Source organism: Melozone crissalis, unplaced genomic scaffold, assembly GCF_028551555.1.
Source record: "Melozone crissalis strain CALT ecotype California unplaced genomic scaffold, PUWL_Pcris_2 ptg000026l_1, whole genome shotgun sequence".
In the NCBI taxonomy this organism is placed as follows: Eukaryota; Metazoa; Chordata; class Aves; order Passeriformes; family Passerellidae; genus Melozone; species Melozone crissalis.
This window is the reverse complement of record NW_026535804.1, coordinates 7,258,758-7,276,548: the sequence shown is the minus strand read 5'-3', so window position 1 is coordinate 7,276,548 and position 17,791 is coordinate 7,258,758. Positions and strand designations below refer to the sequence as shown.

At 44.6% G+C, this 17,791-nt stretch overlaps 1 protein-coding gene across 2 annotated transcripts; it reads left to right on the top strand.

The window, feature by feature from the left end:
• The first annotated feature begins 1,163 nt into the window (after positions 1-1,163).
• On the top strand, positions 1,164-15,898 carry LOC128938434 (myosin heavy chain, skeletal muscle, adult-like). 2 transcript variants are annotated; one of them, XM_054278648.1, is made up of 38 exons: positions 1,164-1,370; positions 1,459-1,602; positions 1,694-1,850; positions 3,166-3,193; positions 3,292-3,406; positions 3,500-3,592; positions 3,691-3,754; positions 3,839-3,937; positions 4,044-4,147; positions 4,221-4,359; positions 5,052-5,170; positions 5,268-5,417; positions 5,746-5,916; positions 6,395-6,704; positions 6,832-6,902; positions 7,546-7,633; positions 7,727-7,844; positions 8,002-8,125; positions 8,209-8,345; positions 8,449-8,704; positions 9,195-9,437; positions 9,538-9,714; positions 9,800-9,945; positions 10,036-10,126; positions 10,215-10,604; positions 10,771-10,897; positions 11,072-11,190; positions 11,745-11,941; positions 12,246-12,429; positions 12,516-12,681; positions 12,853-12,977; positions 13,163-13,471; positions 13,572-13,775; positions 14,047-14,172; positions 14,266-14,436; positions 14,528-14,632; positions 14,774-14,869; positions 15,746-15,898. In XM_054278648.1, exons 1-38 carry the CDS (start codon positions 1,164-1,166, stop codon positions 15,896-15,898), a joined length of 5,823 nt encoding a protein of 1,940 aa, XP_054134623.1. The 2 variants fall into 2 exon arrangements, with proteins under 2 accessions (XP_054134623.1, XP_054134622.1); XM_054278647.1 differs by having other exon boundaries at positions 6,395-6,719.
• Positions 15,899-17,791: the final 1,893 nt, after the last annotated feature.

Genomic DNA, 17,791 nt, shown 5'->3' with positions numbered 1-17,791 from the left:
GAAAGGCAGCAATAGAACCATGCAAGTTCTCTAAGTGCCTTGAGTAGTCCAGATTCTCTCCTTAACACTCTTGACAAATTATTTATAGATGTATTCACGTAGTCAGTAAGATATAAAAATGTTCTAATTATATCATTCAAATCAAGTGACAATTATGCCCTTAGTTTGACAGACAATGCTTGGCCAAAAAAGGTTTGCCAGAAATGTTTTGACCGAAGAAAGGGGGACCATCTGCATCATCTGCAGGCAAGACACTATAAAATCTGCCAGAGACAAGCCTAGCCTGTCTCTGCAGAAGGCTTCCAGGTAAGTGCATGCATTTCATGAGCTTGAAGAAAGAGGATTACATCCTTGCAATATCCTGTTTCATTTCTTCTGTCTCTAACAACCCTTTCCATGAGGAAGTGCCCATGTGAACAAAAATTTTCAGTGTAATTTTGATGCATGCCTGTATTTTCAATCTACAGTATGTTATGGAATTCTGTTCAGCAATAAGAAACAACTGCCATTCCTATTTTACAGGGTTGGCCATATTCCAGGATACAAGCTGTTACCCAAAGGTAATACACTGAATAATTCATTCCTAATCTATATTCTATGACAGAACTTTTAAAGAGCTGCACAAATTCTCTTCATAAATCCTCTTATATTCCAGCTGAATTTGCTTAGGCTAGATAGTTGGAAATAGGGAAGATCTAAAAATTGAAGTAATTTTTTATCTTTAATAGAAAAGGTAATCCTTTCAGCAAGAAAGTACTCTCTTGAAGACTCATGGCTGATAATTAAGGACCTGAACAGAGAGCGATTTTTCTATTACTAGATTCTTTTATGAGAAAAACTCAAACCTTCTCTGAATTCAGGGTGACTTACCAAACTACTCAATACTCAGATGGTCTGTTTACTATTACAAGATCTACATGTTGTAGAAGTCTAAGTCTTATTCTTGAGTTCAGACTATGGTACTTTTAACTTCAAATAAAGTGGATTTAATTGGTGTCTTCCTAAGAGTTTATTTTGGAGACTAACTAGGAATTTATTTGCTAAAGAGCAAGGAGCAAGGAGCTTTCTCATTGGTATTAATTGTATTATTCTTCTTGATGACCAATAACATTTTTGCTCTTCACAAGGCACCTCTGCTGACAAGCTTTCATTAGGGGAGAGCCATGGCCTCTGGAGATGCTGAGATGGCTGTTTTTGGGGAGGCAGCTCCTTACCTCCGAAAATCGGAGAAGGAGAGAATTGCAGCCCAGAACAAACCTTTTGATGCCAAGTCATCAGTCTTCGTGGCTCATCCCAAAGAATCCTTTGTGAAAGGGACAATCCAGAGCAGGGAATCGGGAAAAGTCACTGTCAAGACTGAAGGGGGAGAGGTGAGTCAAAAACAAGAGTGAAGGACAAAATTTGATCCCCACTTTGAGATTTTAGGCGATACATGTGGATCTTTTGTTTTCTTGGCAGACCCTGACTGTGAAGGAAGACCAAGTCTTCTCCATGAACCCTCCCAAGTATGACAAAATCGAGGACATGGCCATGATGACCCACCTGCACGAACCCGCTGTGCTGTACAACCTCAAAGAGCGTTACGCAGCCTGGATGATCTACGTAAGTGGCAGCAGCAGCTTCCTCTGGGCAGCCTCAGGAGCTGCTGGACCAGGCTCAGGGCAAGCCAACGTGCTGTGTCCCTTCCTTGCAGACCTACTCGGGTCTCTTCTGCGTCACTGTCAACCCCTACAAGTGGCTGCCGGTGTACAACCCCGAGGTGGTGTTGGCCTACCGAGGCAAGAAGCGCCAGGAGGCCCCTCCACACATCTTCTCCATCTCTGACAATGCCTATCAGTCCATGCTGACTGGTGAGTGCTTGATTTCCTTTGAGCTGCTCTTGAAATTTTCTATCTGTACAGGGAAATGTAGGGTATTATCTGGAAATATGGTGCCACACTAAAAAAAAATTGTGTGTGTGACATTAATGGAAGATTGGTGCACTTAAGTCTAATGGTCTGTGAGAGCTGAGTGTCAGTGCTCTCATTAGAATCACTAAGGACCTGGACATAACCTAGAGGGTGTAAATTCACTGGAAAGAAATCACCCATTTCGTTGTGTATACCTTATGCCTATAATGGAATCTTACATATATGGATGGACTTGTGTATGTTAATCATTAAATTAGTCTCAGATGGAGAGCACAGGGTGTGGTTAAATGACACATATCCTATAAATTATGTACATAATATAAATTTAAATCTTCAAGCATCAGTGCTGACAAATAAAACAGAGAGATGTACCTTAAAGAGGTATGTAAACCTCACCTGAGGCACTTAATATGCAAATGGATTTCATGACGTAGATGATGGCCACGTGATGTAAATTACATACAGCCTTTAATGATCTCTGGAACTCGTGCACTGGTCTGTAGCTGCATCTCTAAATCCATTGCACTGTAGAGTGAAAAGTAAGCTTCGTTAAAACAATATCAAGGAAAAAATAAAGCTTTTAGCATTTAAATTGAGCGACTTCAAAAAATTTCTTGCCACTTTTCCCTTCTTCCTTTCACCTCTTATTTTCTCTTCCTTATATATGCAATGAAATAAAAGGTGTGCAGGATTTTAGAACTTCTTCTCCCGTTCTTTTCTTAGACTCTGGGAAGTGCATACAGAATAGAAAAAATAAAAAATGAATGTTGTTGATGTATAATCTCAAGAATGCATAATTTCTGTATATATAGGAATTAAAAAAAATTGGGGTGAAAAAGGATGAAAGATGTTGGTCAGATGTTCTGTAATTAATGATGCCTTAAGATTTTGATAAAATTATTCTAGAGACTTTTAGCTTCAGAAGAATTTACATACAAAACAATTGCAACTTCAATATTTTCATAACCTGTACTTGCCTGTTAAAGAAGAAATAAGTAACTTGATGGAAAGACAATGTCAGGAAAGGCATAAGACTACTGAAGTTTCTCTGCAGTGATTCCTTTATATAGAACCAGTTGCTAAGAGCTGCAGTACTGCTGACCACATCAAAAGTACCCACTAGAATTCCCTGGGCACTTATTGCTATTTTCTTTTCCTGGATCCTCTGGAAGCTTCAGTTCTTATTTTTCTCCTAGTTCTTGAATTTCTAATTTGTCTTTTCTTATGTCTGTTTCTTACCTCTGTCTCTTCACAGATCGTGAGAACCAGTCCATCCTGATCACGTAGGTACCCCCCCTGCACGGGTCCCTGCGGGGCTGCCCGGTGCCAGGGCCCCTCCTGCCTGACCACGCACCCGCTGCTTCTCTCTTGGCTTTGGCAGCGGAGAATCCGGGGCCGGGAAGACTGTGAACACCAAGCGTGTCATCCAGTACTTTGCAACAATTGCAGCCAGTGGAGAGAAGAAAAAGGAAGAACATGCGTCAGGCAAAATGCAGGTAAATTAGTTGATACATGGTGGGATCAATGCTTTTCTTTGTTCCTGACATGATTTTTGGAAAGGATAACTAGCACTGATTATCAACCTGCAGGGAACGCTTGAGGATCAAATCATCAGTGCCAACCCACTGCTGGAGGCCTTTGGAAATGCCAAGACTGTGAGGAACGACAACTCCTCACGCTTTGTGAGTTATTAATTGGAACAACTGTCAACACCAATTTGGATATTCTTGCTATCCAGACTGGTAAAATAAAACTCAATTGACTTTCCTGCTCTTTTCAGGGTAAATTCATCAGAATCCATTTTGGTGCCACAGGCAAACTGGCTTCTGCTGATATTGAAACATGTAAGACACCCTTCTGGCCTGATCCCCCTTCCCTCCAGCCTTCCCCACTTCTTGTGCTTGACTCTGTCCTACCTTCCTTGCCAGATCTGCTGGAGAAGTCCAGAGTCACTTTCCAGCTCAAGGCGGAAAGGAGCTACCACATCTTTTATCAGATCATGTCCAACAAAAAGCCAGAGCTAATTGGTAGGAAAGATCACTAACTTTTTTTGAAGGAAGATCACTGAGCAATAGTTCATTGTGTTATCTGGAAACTAAATTAAGCTTGTTTTTCTCCTTCTGTTGCTTTCAGACATGCTTCTCATTACCACCAATCCTTATGATTTCCACTTTGTGAGTCAAGGTGAGATCACAGTCCCCAGCATTGATGATCAGGAGGAGCTGATGGCCACAGATGTAAGTAACTTTACCAAATGATCATCTGGTGCACTTGAGCCCTGCTGTATGTACATTGTGTTTCTGCTGCCAGAGTGCCATAGACATCCTGGGCTTCAGTGCTGATGAGAAAACAGCCATCTACAAACTGACAGGGGCTGTCATGCACTATGGGAACCTGAAGTTCAAGCAGAAACAGCGTGAGGAGCAGGCAGAGCCTGACGGCACAGAAGGTATCAGCAGAGTCAGCAACCTTTCCAAACGAGATAGTCTTTATTACAGAAGGACTTAAACAGATTTCAGGCTTTAAATGTACACTAGTTGCTCCATGACGAATTGCTCCATGAGAAAATGCTCCATTTGAGGCATTTATCTCATTTAATGATACCTGTACTTTTTACTCTGTGACTACTATAGAAGAGATCCAGTGTACATTGAAAGTAAGCCAGGAGATTTGTATGTCAATTGCTGTAACTTTGCTAATCATACTTAAGGTGAAATACACCTTGCAACCTCTGCTGTAGTATGGAGCCTAACAAGACAGAAGGTTCTGCTTTTCTTCACCCTTACCTGCTGGAGAGAACTCTGACATGTGTACTTCATTAATCTCTGTCACAGTAGGAGCGACAGTCCATGTCACCATCTTTCTGAGTGATAAATCCTCTTGCTATATGACTAGAAAGTTTAAAGTTTCATACTGACATCTGCAAGAGGACAAAGGCAATGATGTCTCCTGAAGAATGTTTGCAGAATTTGAAGCTCAGGAAGAGTTATAGACTCTGAGTCCCTGAACACAAAAAGAGAAATAAGTTTTTAGCTATGAGAGATACTGTTGTGCAACCTTGTGGAGAATACTATTAGGACAGTACAGCACTAACTTTTAGGAATTTTTTAATATCTATTCTTCTGTCTTTTCTGGTGATAGTTGCTGACAAGGCTGCCTACCTGATGGGTCTGAACTCAGCAGACCTGCTCAAGGCCCTCTGCTACCCCCGAGTCAAGGTGGGGAATGAATACGTGACCAAGGGCCAAACTGTGCAGCAGGTAAAAAAAATATGGTAATGTGGAGCATGCTGTGATGGTTCCCACTGATTGTCCTCTGCTGTGTATAGTAACCTCCAAAGCTTTCTGTATGCTTTAGGTGAACAACTCAGTGGGTGCCCTGGCAAAGGCTGTCTATGAGAAGATGTTCCTGTGGATGGTTGTTCGTATCAACCAACAGCTGGACACGAAGCAGCCCAGGCAGTACTTCATTGGTGTCCTGGACATCGCTGGCTTTGAGATCTTTGATGTAAGGAGCACAGCTTTCCTAGAATTTTTTGGTAGAACTATAATTAAGAATTTTGAAACATATTTCATCTCCCTACACTTTCTTGTAGGCCTTTTGGAATAATGTTTTTAATCCTGAAAAAACAACAGAATAGAAAACTAATCTTCTCATTGCTCTAAATTAAAAACCTCTCTTTTCTAAATATCCTGGAGAGATAGCAAAGAAAAACTACACAGGAAGGGGACTTGTATGTAAAATATAAGATACAGTGAATCAGGATTGTACAAGAACACACCTTGGTATTGTTGCTAATCCTTGAAATCCTTGTATGCCTTTTTATGTCTGGCAGTACAACAGCTTTGAGCAGCTATGCATCAACTTCACCAATGAGAAACTGCAACAGTTCTTCAACCACCACATGTTCGTGCTGGAGCAGGAGGAGTACAAGAAGGAGGGAATTGAATGGACATTCATTGATTTTGGGATGGACCTGGCTGCCTGCATTGAGCTCATTGAGAAGGTATCCTTCCTGTTCAAGTTTAATAGAAATTGGGTGTTCTATGCTTGCCAAGAGAAACAAATAAGAAGCATGTGAGAACATTTTGACTTCTTCAAATATATACTCTGTGAAAGTGGCAAGCAGGTAGAAGTGGTTTTGGAGATCATTACTCAGATATGAAGGCTTTTGGTTAGAGAATTCATTGCCAAATTACAAAATGAAGTGAAAAAGGTTGTGTTCTCTAAGTACTTACCAGTAAACAAGTTTTATGGAGAGAACAGTATTTCACATTATCATATCTATAATAATTTATCAGCAAAGGCATTTCCATAATTTTGAATGAAACAGCAACACTGAAAAAAGTTGAACTTTAGTGGATTTTCTCTGACTTAAAGTCACTATGGGAACAGCTTCCTTTTCTGACTTCAGCAACTTTCCTACCAAGAGATATCTTTTTTCTAATCTGTTTCTCCCTCTTGTCTGTCATAATCTCTCCCAGCCCATGGGCATTTTCTCCATCCTGGAAGAGGAGTGCATGTTCCCCAAGGCAACTGACACCTCTTTCAAGAACAAGCTCTATGACCAGCACCTGGGCAAGTCCAACAACTTCCAGAAGCCCAAGCCTGCCAAAGGTAAGGCTGAGGCTCACTTCTCCCTGGTGCACTATGCTGGCACAGTGGACTACAACATCTCTGGGTGGCTGGAGAAGAACAAGGACCCTCTGAATGAAACTGTCATTGGGCTGTACCAGAAATCATCTGTGAAGACCCTGGCTTTACTCTTTGCCAACTATGGTGGAGCAGATGCGGGTACGTTTTATGAAAGTTGTATTTTTAATGTGGGAGACCTGTCAAAGAATTAAAGCCATAAACACTAAACATTAAAAGTTGTTTCATGGTAATTTTAAAATGTTGTTTTTCTTTATTCAATTTGCAGAGGCTGGTGGTGGCAAGAAGGGAGGCAAGAAGAAGGGTTCTTCCTTCCAGACTGTCTCAGCTCTTTTCCGGGTATAGTACTGTATCTGTTATCTCTGAAACGTGCAGAAAGGGGGCGAGCTAATATTAAATTTGAAGGAGCTACTATAAAAGGGGTAAATTTCTTTGGGAATTCCACATCAGGTTTTCCACAGTCAATTTTAACTTTGCAAATATGTTCAAAAATAAGCATTCATTCTTCAAAATTGTGGGAGCCTAATTTGTGGTGGTTTTCTTTCTTATTTTTTTTTTATTTGCAGATATCATTCAGATACTCATATTTTTATGTCTTTGGGTCAAACTAGAATGGTAATACTAGTATTCCTGCATTTCTGTTGAGGAGTTGAAAATAATTTCCAAGGAGATAGATATCTCATTGTAAAAAATCCCTATTTCTTAATACTAAAGTAGATAGAGTTCTAAAGGCAGAATGTGAAAAATCTAAGTAATTTATTTTTTGTGAACGTGTGAAATTATATATAAGTTTTCACTGAACCAATAGCAGCGCTGTTGTATTTCACTCTGGTGCTTAGTATCTTCAAATAGAAGAAATTTTTTGGTTTCTGTGGCTTTATTGAAATGCTCAAAACCCAGCTTGAGAAGTTTGTAAAATCATTACCTTGGTGCATCAAACACTCGATACAAGGAAACTCACACTGGTAACTGGTTCCTCTAGGAGAATCTGAACAAGCTGATGACCAATCTGCGGAGCACTCACCCCCATTTTGTGCGCTGCATCATCCCCAATGAGACTAAAACACCTGGTAAGAAGCCCAAGATGAAAGATCCTTGCTCTGATACATCCATTCCCCTCTGCAATGCAATCTGTGCCCTTCATTTGTGCTCTGCATTGCCAGGTGCCATGGAGCACGAGCTGGTGCTGCACCAGCTGCGCTGTAACGGCGTGCTGGAAGGGATCAGGATCTGCAGGAAAGGGTTCCCCAGCAGAGTCCTCTATGCTGACTTCAAACAGAGGTGAGAGCTCTGCTCTTGTCAGCATCATTAAAAGCAATGTTGGTTCATTCATGGGTCCATTTAGGCTGTGCTCTGTTTTCAAAACCAGTTGATGGGGTTTAGAGGCTACTGTGTGTTGCTTGGAAAAAAATAGTCTTATCTTCTTCTGATTCCACAGATACAAGGTGCTTAATGCCAGTGCCATCCCTGAGGGACAGTTCATCGATAGCAAGAAGGCTTCTGAGAAGCTCCTTGGGTCAATCGATGTGGATCACACCCAGTATAAATTTGGACACACCAAGGTACAAACTCCCCCATTCACTGCCTGCCTGGGCTTTGCTCTCTCTACCTGGCAGTGATGTGGTGCAATATTGTCTCTCTCAAGGTGTTCTTCAAAGCTGGGCTGCTGGGCCTCCTGGAGGAGATGAGGGATGAGAAACTGGCACAGCTCATCACCCGCACTCAGGCCAGGTGCAGGGGCTTCCTGATGAGGGTGGAATACCAGAGAATGGTGGAGCGCAGGTACACCTTCCTCTTCTTCAGTTAAAGAGTCATTCTGCTTGGGAGGAAGTGTTGACACTCATCAGACTGAGAATATTCATTGTACATTTTAATTATGCCTCAGGGAATCCATCTTCTGCATCCAGTACAACATTCGTGCATTCATGAATGTCAAACACTGGCCATGGATGAAGTTGTTCTTCAAGATCAAGCCCTTGCTGAAGAGTGCAGAGTCTGAGAAGGAGATGGCCAACATGAAACAGGAGTTTGAGAAAACCAAGGAAGAGCTTGCAAAGTCTGAGGCAAAGCGGAAGGAGCTGGAAGAGAAAATGGTGAAACTTGTGCAGGAGAAAAATGACCTGCAGCTCCAAGTACAGGCTGTGAGTTTATTACCTTTATTTTATCACTCAGAAAATAAGTCTATACATTCAGACTGTTCTTTATGAACAGAAGATCAGACTATAGAAGACCAAAAGTAATACATTTGGGAAATTATATTATACATATATGAAGCTGAGGAAACAAATTCTGGCAGCGGTGTTGTAAGCACTCTGACAGCCAGTGCAAAGATACAGAGAGTTTCAACTGGGAGTCAGTGCTCTTGTCTTCACAGGAAGGAGACAAATGTAGATCCTTGACACGAGATAGAACAATGAATTAATTTTGTGGCAAAATGCAAAACACACTTGAAAGTTGTACTTGTAGATCCAGGTGTAGGAAAAGCCATCCTCTCTTTGCTTGGTAATTAGCAGTTAAAATCCTTCTGTAGCTGGAGTTGAAGGTCAGGTTCAGGTGCTACTCTGTGATATAAGAGTCAGAGCAGAACAAATTCAAAACATTAGAATCCACAAAATTTTGTCTACCCACCAGGAAGCAGATAGCTTGGCTGATGCTGAGGAAAGGTGCGACCAGCTCATCAAAACCAAAATCCAGTTGGAAGCCAAAATTAAGGAGGTGACTGAAAGGGCAGAGGATGAAGAGGAAATCAATGCTGATCTGACAGCCAAGAAGAGGAAGCTGGAGGATGAATGTTCAGAGCTGAAGAAAGATATTGATGACCTTGAGCTAACACTGGCCAAGGTGGAGAAGGAAAAACATGCCACTGAAAACAAGGTATGAGGTAGAACCTATCACTTGCATTCTGGAAAAACTTGTCTTGTTAGAAAGTTTTAAGCGCCATTTTCTGTCTGTGCTTGTTCCCTTCTTCTCAAAGGTGAAAAACCTGACAGAGGAGATGGCAGCCCTGGATGAGACCATTGTGAAGCTGACAAAAGAGAAGAAAGCCCTCCAAGAGGCGCATCAGCAGACCCTGGATGACCTGCAGGCAGAGGAAGACAAAGTCAATACTCTGACCAAAGCCAAAAGCAAGCTGGAACAGCAAGTGGATGATGTAAGCACACAGATATAGAGCAGAAAGAGGACAGGTATGGAGTCCAAACTGGCTGGCAGAGCCCTGATGGTCTTGTTGTGTTTAGCTGGAAGGGTCCTTGGAGCAAGAGAAGAAACTGCGTGTGGACCTGGAGAGAGTTAAGAGGAAACTGGAAGGAGACCTGAAGCTGGCCCAGGACAGCATCATGGATTTGGAGAATGATAAGCAGCAGCTGGATGAGAAACTGAAGAAGTAAGTGTGGCTCTGGGGCCAAACGTGAGTGCTGGGCTGCAGCACTTGTCTTGTTTCTTGGAGCTCTAACATGGTTCACTTGTCCCAAAGGAAAGACTTTGAAATCAGCCAGATCCAGAGCAACATTGAAGATGAACAAGCCCTGGGTGTTCAACTTCAGAAGAAGATCAAGGAGCTGCAGGCAAGTCTCTGTTCCTTGCCCTGCCTTGCTCAGGCTCAGCTCAGGCAGGAGGAAGGCACGGCTGTGAAGGGTCCCTGCTGTTCTGCAGGCCCGCATTGAGGAGCTGGAGGAGGAGATTGAGGCAGAGCGAACCTCTCGCGCTAAAGCAGAGAAGCATCGCGCTGACCTGTCCAGGGAGCTGGAGGAGATCAGCGAGCGCCTGGAAGAAGCAGGAGGGGCCACAGCAGCTCAGGTGGAGATGAACAAGAAGCGTGAGGCAGAGTTCCAGAAGATGCGCCGTGACCTGGAAGAGGCCACGCTGCAGCACGAAGCCACGGCTGCCGCCCTGCGCAAGAAGCACGCGGACAGCACAGCTGAGCTGGGTGAGCAGATCGACAACCTGCAACGCGTGAAGCAGAAGCTGGAGAAGGAGAAGAGTGAGCTGAAGATGGAGATTGATGACTTGGCCAGCAACATGGAGTCTGTCTCCAAAGCCAAGGTATGGAGTTTCTGTCATGTTACTGCCCTATTATACACTTCCTAATACATGATTTTGATTCTCATTATATTCTGCCATCACATCCAATTGCATTGTTTTTCACCTTGAGAACAGTATGCTAGAACTTAGTGGTAGTCCTCTTGTTTTACATAACTTTGATGTATAGGCAAACCTGGAGAAGATGTGCCGCACTCTCGAAGATCAGCTGAGTGAGATTAAGACCAAGGAAGAAGAGCATCAGCGCATGATCAATGACCTCAATGCTCAAAGAGCTCGTCTGCAGACAGAGTCAGGTAATACACCCCTATATTCCCTCAAAATGGAACAACTGTAACCAGTGATAATAAGAAAAAACACTGCTGCTTTACTCAAATTGATCTATTCTCTGTAAGCTGGTATACTGTGCTTAAAAGAAATATTGATTTAATATTGATTCCAAATGGCAATCTGTCTGAAAACTTTTTTAGGTGAATATTCACGTCAGGTAGAAGAAAAAGATGGTTTGATATCTCAGTTATCCAGAAGCAAACAGGCATTCACTCAACAGATTGAGGAACTAAAGAGACATTTAGAGGAAGAAATAAAGGTAAAGTTACTTCCTGTAGGGGGTTGATTTGGATTGGGAATCTGTTTACTCTATATTTCCTACTCTCACATAATATCAGAATGTTAGCTGTATCATTTTAACTCTTGAGTGATAAAGCAAGGTGAGAAATTTTACCTCCTCCCTCTGTGGTACGCAAAGCTGAGGAAGACACCCCCCCACCACCCCCCCCACCCAGTGTGGATACTGAGACAGGGATAAACAATTTTAGGTGTTTAATCAATTTATGATGACATATAAAAATGATTGGGACATATCTAAAAAGAAACTGCACATCTTAATCTACCTTTTCACAGTGGCAGCTGAAACTTTAGAACATATTTAAAAGGATTCAATGATTCGCAGCTGTATAGCTGAAATTTACCCATCATCTCTCCTGAAAAAGCATTCTAGATTCTCAAAACATGGAAGTAATATGCCATTTTTCTTGGTCTCACATTAAATGTTATAATCCAGGAATTTTCAACAACATTCATCAAGTTAATATTTTACTATCTCGTGGGAAATTAATTGTCCCAACCCAATTGTCCCCACAGGCCAAGAACGCCCTTGCCCATGCCCTGCAGTCTGCTCGCCACGACTGTGACTTGCTCCGGGAACAATATGAAGAGGAGCAGGAGGCCAAGGGGGAGCTGCAGCGAGCCCTGTCCAAGGCCAACAGTGAAGTGGCCCAGTGGAGAACCAAATACGAGACAGACGCGATTCAGCGCACGGAGGAGCTCGAGGAGGCCAAGTAGGGGGTGATAGAAAAAGCAGAAAAATAAGACTGAAAATTCAAAAGTGACATTGCAAGGGAAACATCACTATATTATGAGAAATAAGTCACGGATCTGATTTGTGGAAGAGCAATAGAAAATTAGAAACTTAATCCTATAATATATATTTAGTACTATAGTAAAAGCAAAGCCTAAGGACAGTGCATATGTAGCCCTTAGCACTGTGTGACTGCAAACTGCAAACTGATTAGGCATACTATAATAAAAGGCAAGCACGCACTGATACTCGGTGTTAATGTAAGCTGACCTTATGTCTCCCAGGAAGAAGCTGGCCCAGCGCCTGCAGGATGCAGAGGAACAGGTTGAGGCTGTCAATGCCAAATGTGCCTCCCTGGAAAAGACAAAGCAGAGGCTGCAGAATGAAGTGGAGGACCTGATGATTGATGTGGAGAAATCCAATGCTGCCTGTGCTGCTCTGGATAAGAAGCAGAAGAACTTTGACAAGGTCATTTGGCCTCCAGCACCAGCACTCCTGGCCAGAGCAGGGCCCTGTGATGGTCACAGCCCTACTCACCCCCCATTTCTCTTCAGATCCTGGCAGAATGGAAGCAGAAGTATGAGGAAACGCAGGCCGAGCTGGAGGCCTCGCAGAAGGAGTCACGCTCTCTGAGCACGGAGCTGTTCAAGATGAAGAATGCCTATGAGGAGTCCTTGGACCACCTGGAAACAATGAAGCGGGAGAACAAGAACTTGCAGCGTAAGTCCCTGGCCCTCTGCTCCTCCCTGGCCTTTCTCACTATCAGCCATTCCCACCATTGTTCATGGCTCTGTGCCTGCAGGTCTGCAGAGATGCCTGTCACCTTGGTGGGACAGGGCCCTTCCCATTCTGCTCTGTGCCTGACCATGCCGTTGATCTTTGTTCCCACAGAGGAGATTTCCGACCTCACGGAGCAGATTGCGGAGGGAGGAAAGGCCATTCACGAGCTGGAGAAAGTGAAGAAACAGATTGAGCAGGAGAAATCTGAAATCCAGGCTGCTCTGGAGGAAGCTGAGGTATATGACCATAATCACCGGTGTCTGCACTAAAGAAATGAGAAAATAGGGTTGACCAGGCCTTGGTTGTCTTCTCTTCTGGCTGGGGAGTGCAGACAGCTGAGATCCTGGAAATATCCTATCATTCTCTAAAAAATAAACAATAGGTTTATCAATGTTATCAATGCTTGTGTCCACTTGTCCAGGCCTCCCTGGAACATGAGGAGGGGAAGATCCTGCGCCTGCAACTTGAGCTCAACCAGGTGAAGGCTGAGATTGACAGGAAGATAGCAGAGAAAGATGAGGAGATTGACCAGCTGAAGAGAAACCACCTGCGAGTTGTGGAGTCCTTGCAGAGCAGCTTGGATGCTGAGATCAGGAGCAGGAATGAAGCCCTGAGGCTGAAGAAGAAGATGGAGGGAGACCTGAATGAAATGGAGATCCAACTGAGCCATACCAACCGCCAGGCTGCAGAGGCACAGAAGAACCTGAGGAACACCCAGGCTGTGCTCAAGGTCCGTTCAGCAGAGCTACAGGAATAGAAAAATGAGATCCCTGATATTTACGCCACTCAAGCAACTAACACCTACTAATTTCTTTTCTCCTTCTTTCCAGGATACCCAGATCCATCTGGATGATGCACTTAGGACAAAGGATGACCTGAAGGAGCAGGTGGCCATGGTGGAGCGCAGAGCAAACCTGTTGCAGGCTGAAATTGAGGAGCTCCGGGCAGCCCTGGAGCAGACGGAGCGATCGAGGAAAGTGGCTGAGCAGGAGCTTCTGGATGCTGCTGAACGTGTGCAGCTCCTCCACACTCAGGTCAGAGCCGGGAGCAAAGAGTTCTGTTGACACTGACCAAACACAGAGGGCTGAAATTTACCAGAGAGCCAGCAGTACTTGAAAGGTTGTACTACTGATGTCCCCAAACAGAGGAGTGTTTTGCATCTCATCCCATAGCCCATGTCTCATATTTTGTAAACAACCATTGCAACAATAATCCCAGAGTAAGAATTGGAAGCTGGAAGGGAAAAGTCTTTGTTCACGGCAGGTTTCAGAACTTAACTCTTGCCATTTCCTTCCTATTGCGCAGAACACCAGCCTGATCAACACCAAGAAGAAACTGGAAACAGACATTGCCCAGATCCAGGGTGAAATGGAGGATACCATCCAGGAAGCCCGCAATGCTGAGGAGAAGGCCAAGAAGGCCATCACAGATGTGAGTTGGGCACTCCTGGCATTGCTGATGGTGAATGTACTCTGCCCAAAATATCTCCAGCCCCAAAATGGCTTTAACTTTTGTTCTGATCAGGCAGCCATGATGGCAGAAGAGCTGAAGAAGGAGCAGGACACCAGTGCCCACCTGGAGAGGATGAAGAAGAACCTGGACCAGACGGTGAAGGACCTGCAGCACCGTCTTGATGAGGCCGAGCAGCTGGCACTGAAGGGAGGGAAGAAGCAGATCCAGAAGCTGGAGGCCAGGGTGTGTAGCGCTGAGGCTGTGCCTGAGTGAGCGTGTCCCTCCTTGGAGAGACATTGGCAGGGCAGCTGCAGGGCTGGGCTTGTCCTTGCAGGTGCGGGAGCTGGAAGGGGAGGTTGATGCTGAGCAGAAGCGCAGCGCTGAAGCCGTGAAGGGCGTGCGCAAGTACGAGCGCAGGGTGAAGGAACTCACCTACCAGGTAAGGCAGGAGCTCTCCTGCTCTCACTGGGCTTTCTCATAATGAGTCACATTTTGCCCACACCATCTCCAAGGGCAATTGTTAACCTCACATGATGCAGACCAAGAATTGACTCTCTAATCTGTTTACCAACTGCTTTAGTCTGAGGAAGACAGGAAGAATGTGCTGAGGCTGCAGGATCTGGTGGACAAGCTGCAAATGAAAGTGAAATCCTACAAGAGACAATCTGAGGAGGCTGTAAGTACCTCTCTGAGTGCTTGGCAAGAATCACTTTCCCAGAGATAGATACAAGAAAGTTGGAATATGCCACTCATCAGTAATGGAGTTCTCCTAATTCTCTGAAAGGATCATAAATCAGACTTGCCAATGAATCACTAAGAAGACTACTGAGGAGGGCAAATGCACCTAGCATTTTTTGCTAAATTAGAACTACAAAGCAACCTATAAGGAGTCTTATTACTAATATCAGTAACACACTATATTAAGAAATTTTGAAAAAAAATTATTTTTAGAGTTTTTCTAGCAGACAGGGAAGGTATAGGAATTCCCCTCCCAAATAACTTTGTGTTATGCTATCATAATTGTACAAGGAATCTTTGCCTTATTCCAGGCATGCAGCAGTCAGGGAAGACTTGCCCTAAGACAAGTCCTACAGCCCCTGAATTTAAGATTGCCTGAGCATGGCTTATTCATTGTGGAAACAGTCCAGCACAGTGTAGGGCTTCTTGCGCAGGCAAGGCAATTTATGAGAGGAGCCCTCTTGTAATCATTGTCTTTCATAAATTCCTAAGCCCACTTAAGGATCTGCAGATGTAATTAAATATTTGATTCTGCACTAAAAAAATCACATTTCCGGCTGCCCATTTTGCTTCCTTCCCACATTCCAGAGCATAATTATGTTTAAATCCCATGATGCTCCTTCTACAAGGGATCTTCCTCAAAGGCAAGGATGAGTAGCTATGTGAGGATGATGACATGTAACAAGTGGAAGAAATGGGATGGAGATTTGTGCCTTCCCCCAAGGGAAAAGCTGCAGCTCAACAAAGCCAAGGTGCAAGAGGAATTAAGGCCCTGCCCTGGGCTCCTCACCCCTGACTCCCTTTCCCCACACAGGAGGAGCTGTCCAATGTGAACCTGTCCAAGTTCCGCAAGATCCAGCACGAGCTGGAGGAGGCCGAGGAGCGGGCTGACATTGCAGAGTCACAGGTCAACAAGCTCCGAGCCAAGAGCCGCGAGTTCCATAGGAGGATAGAAGAGGAAGAGTGAGCATGTCACCAGGCAGCAAAGTGACCTGAGGGCTGCACAAAATGTGAACCTCTTGGTCACTTTTCTTCTGCCATGAGCCTTAGTACCCACCTCAGTGTCTAGTGAATAAAGACTGTAGTAGAGTCCTCTGCATACACACTATGGCCAGTGGTTTTGTTCTTTGGGTTATGTTCTTCTTTGGGTTTTGTTCTTCTTTGGGTTTTGTTTTCCTTGGACAATTGCACTGCAGAAGACGTTTCCTTACTTTTCCTCTCTGGGACAAGGAAGAAGCTGGTGCCAGTGCTGGATTGAGGATCTGCAAATTTAGAGACTGGCCATTGCTGTGGAGACACCTGAAAAATGCAGCCTGTGCTCTCTCCTGTCTCAAGCAGCTCCTAGTCCAGCTCCTGCCTAATGCTTCTCCCATTGTCCTTTCAGCACAGCTTCTTTCCCATGTGGGAGTCAAGAGAGGGTGATTCTTTTGCTTTTTCTTTTCCTACTCTTGTTTGTGATGCTGGCCCTCATAAACCCTAAACATTAATCTCTGAGAGAGTCATCAGAAGCTCCAGCACACTGCACTGTGAAGGACTGATTGCTCCTTGACAGAGATTATTTCAGTCACAAAGAGCACAGTTACAAGACACTAATAATGTCCCTACATGGTGCCATCTCCCTCACTCTAGATTTCCTCAGCTGCCGCCACCAGCTGCTGCCAGTTTCTCTTGAGCTGGCAAACAGCTGAGCCTGCCTGGGGCTGTGTACGGGAAGGACTGTCAGGATTGTCCCTTAGTGCCCAGCTCTCATGCACCAGGTGGCTCCAACACACCTCTTTAGGACATTGACAAAGAGAACACTCGGCTTCAGAGGATTTTCCCAGAAACCTCAAATGCCATGGGGCTCTGTGTATACATTGAGTCAAACAGGTTAGTGAGAGCTGAGGACTATGAAGTTAATTTGGAAATCCTTTCATCAATATCAGCTCATGAAGTTTCCCCTGCTGAAGCTTTCACAGCCAGTCATGCCATCCCCATTTTGCAGAAGTCACGCACACCAGTGAGGAGTCAATGAGCCCTATTGTCACATGAGACATTTGGAGAGTTTTTTGATGATTTGTCCAAAAGCACTGTCCCAAAGGACACCAATGGGGAATGCCTGGCAAATCACTGAAGAAGCAATTCTCCCATTGTGGGTGTGACTGTGTCTGTTCTGACCTATTTTATCCTTCTTTGGATTTTTTGTAAAATCAGCTGCTTTTTCTTCCAGTTTTCTGCCTGTTTGTCTTGCACACACCCTCTTGTATCTCTCTCACTCTTATGGGTGTGGTTGAGAAAAAGCAGGAGGCCCCACACCCTGAGATCAGGGACAGGCGTCCACCCTCAGGCAGGACCTCCCCTAAGCACAGCTGGGCACTGCTGATGGCACTGAGGGCTGGCCCTGCCTCACCAGCAAACTCACCGCTCCCTCTGTCCTCACCTCCTGCACTCCCAGGCCACACAAAACTGCCCCTCAGCCTCCACAAGAGCCATTGCTGGAGGAGGGGACAAGGCCCAAAGGAGCTTTGGAGGAGGCCCATAACAGGAGGATTGGCCCATCACATGCCTCCTTTCATGCTCAATGTCAAAGCCCAAAATAGCCCCACTCTCCCAAGGCTCCTGTGCGGGGTCGTGCCTGTTTGTGGGGATGATCTGCTTCCACTAATAGCGCCTGAAGACATTCCTGGGCGGGTAGGCTGCCTTGTGTGTGGCACTGCAACGTGCTGCCCTGGAGGAGCTGGACACGTGTGCTGTGTCCCAAGGCAGCAGCTGCTATTCTTACCCCAGAGAGACTCAGTGCAGCACAGCTCCATTGCCAGCTGAAAGGTTAAACACCAGAATGGGGCCCGAGCGTGCTCTCCCTGCTCAGAGCCTGAATCCA

Bases quoted from the DNA above. Each gene is read 5' to 3' on its own strand.
- LOC128938434 (XM_054278647.1), top strand. From the start codon at position 1,164: ATGGCCTCTGGAGATGCTGAGATGGCTGTTTTTGGGGAGGCAGCTCCT. The intron at 9,438-9,537 runs GTATGAGGTAGA...TTCTTCTCAAAG, and splicing joins AACATGCCACTGAAAACAAG to GTGAAAAACCTGACAGAGGA. The intron at 12,430-12,515 runs GTCATTTGGCCT...ATTTCTCTTCAG, and splicing joins AGCAGAAGAACTTTGACAAG to ATCCTGGCAGAATGGAAGCA.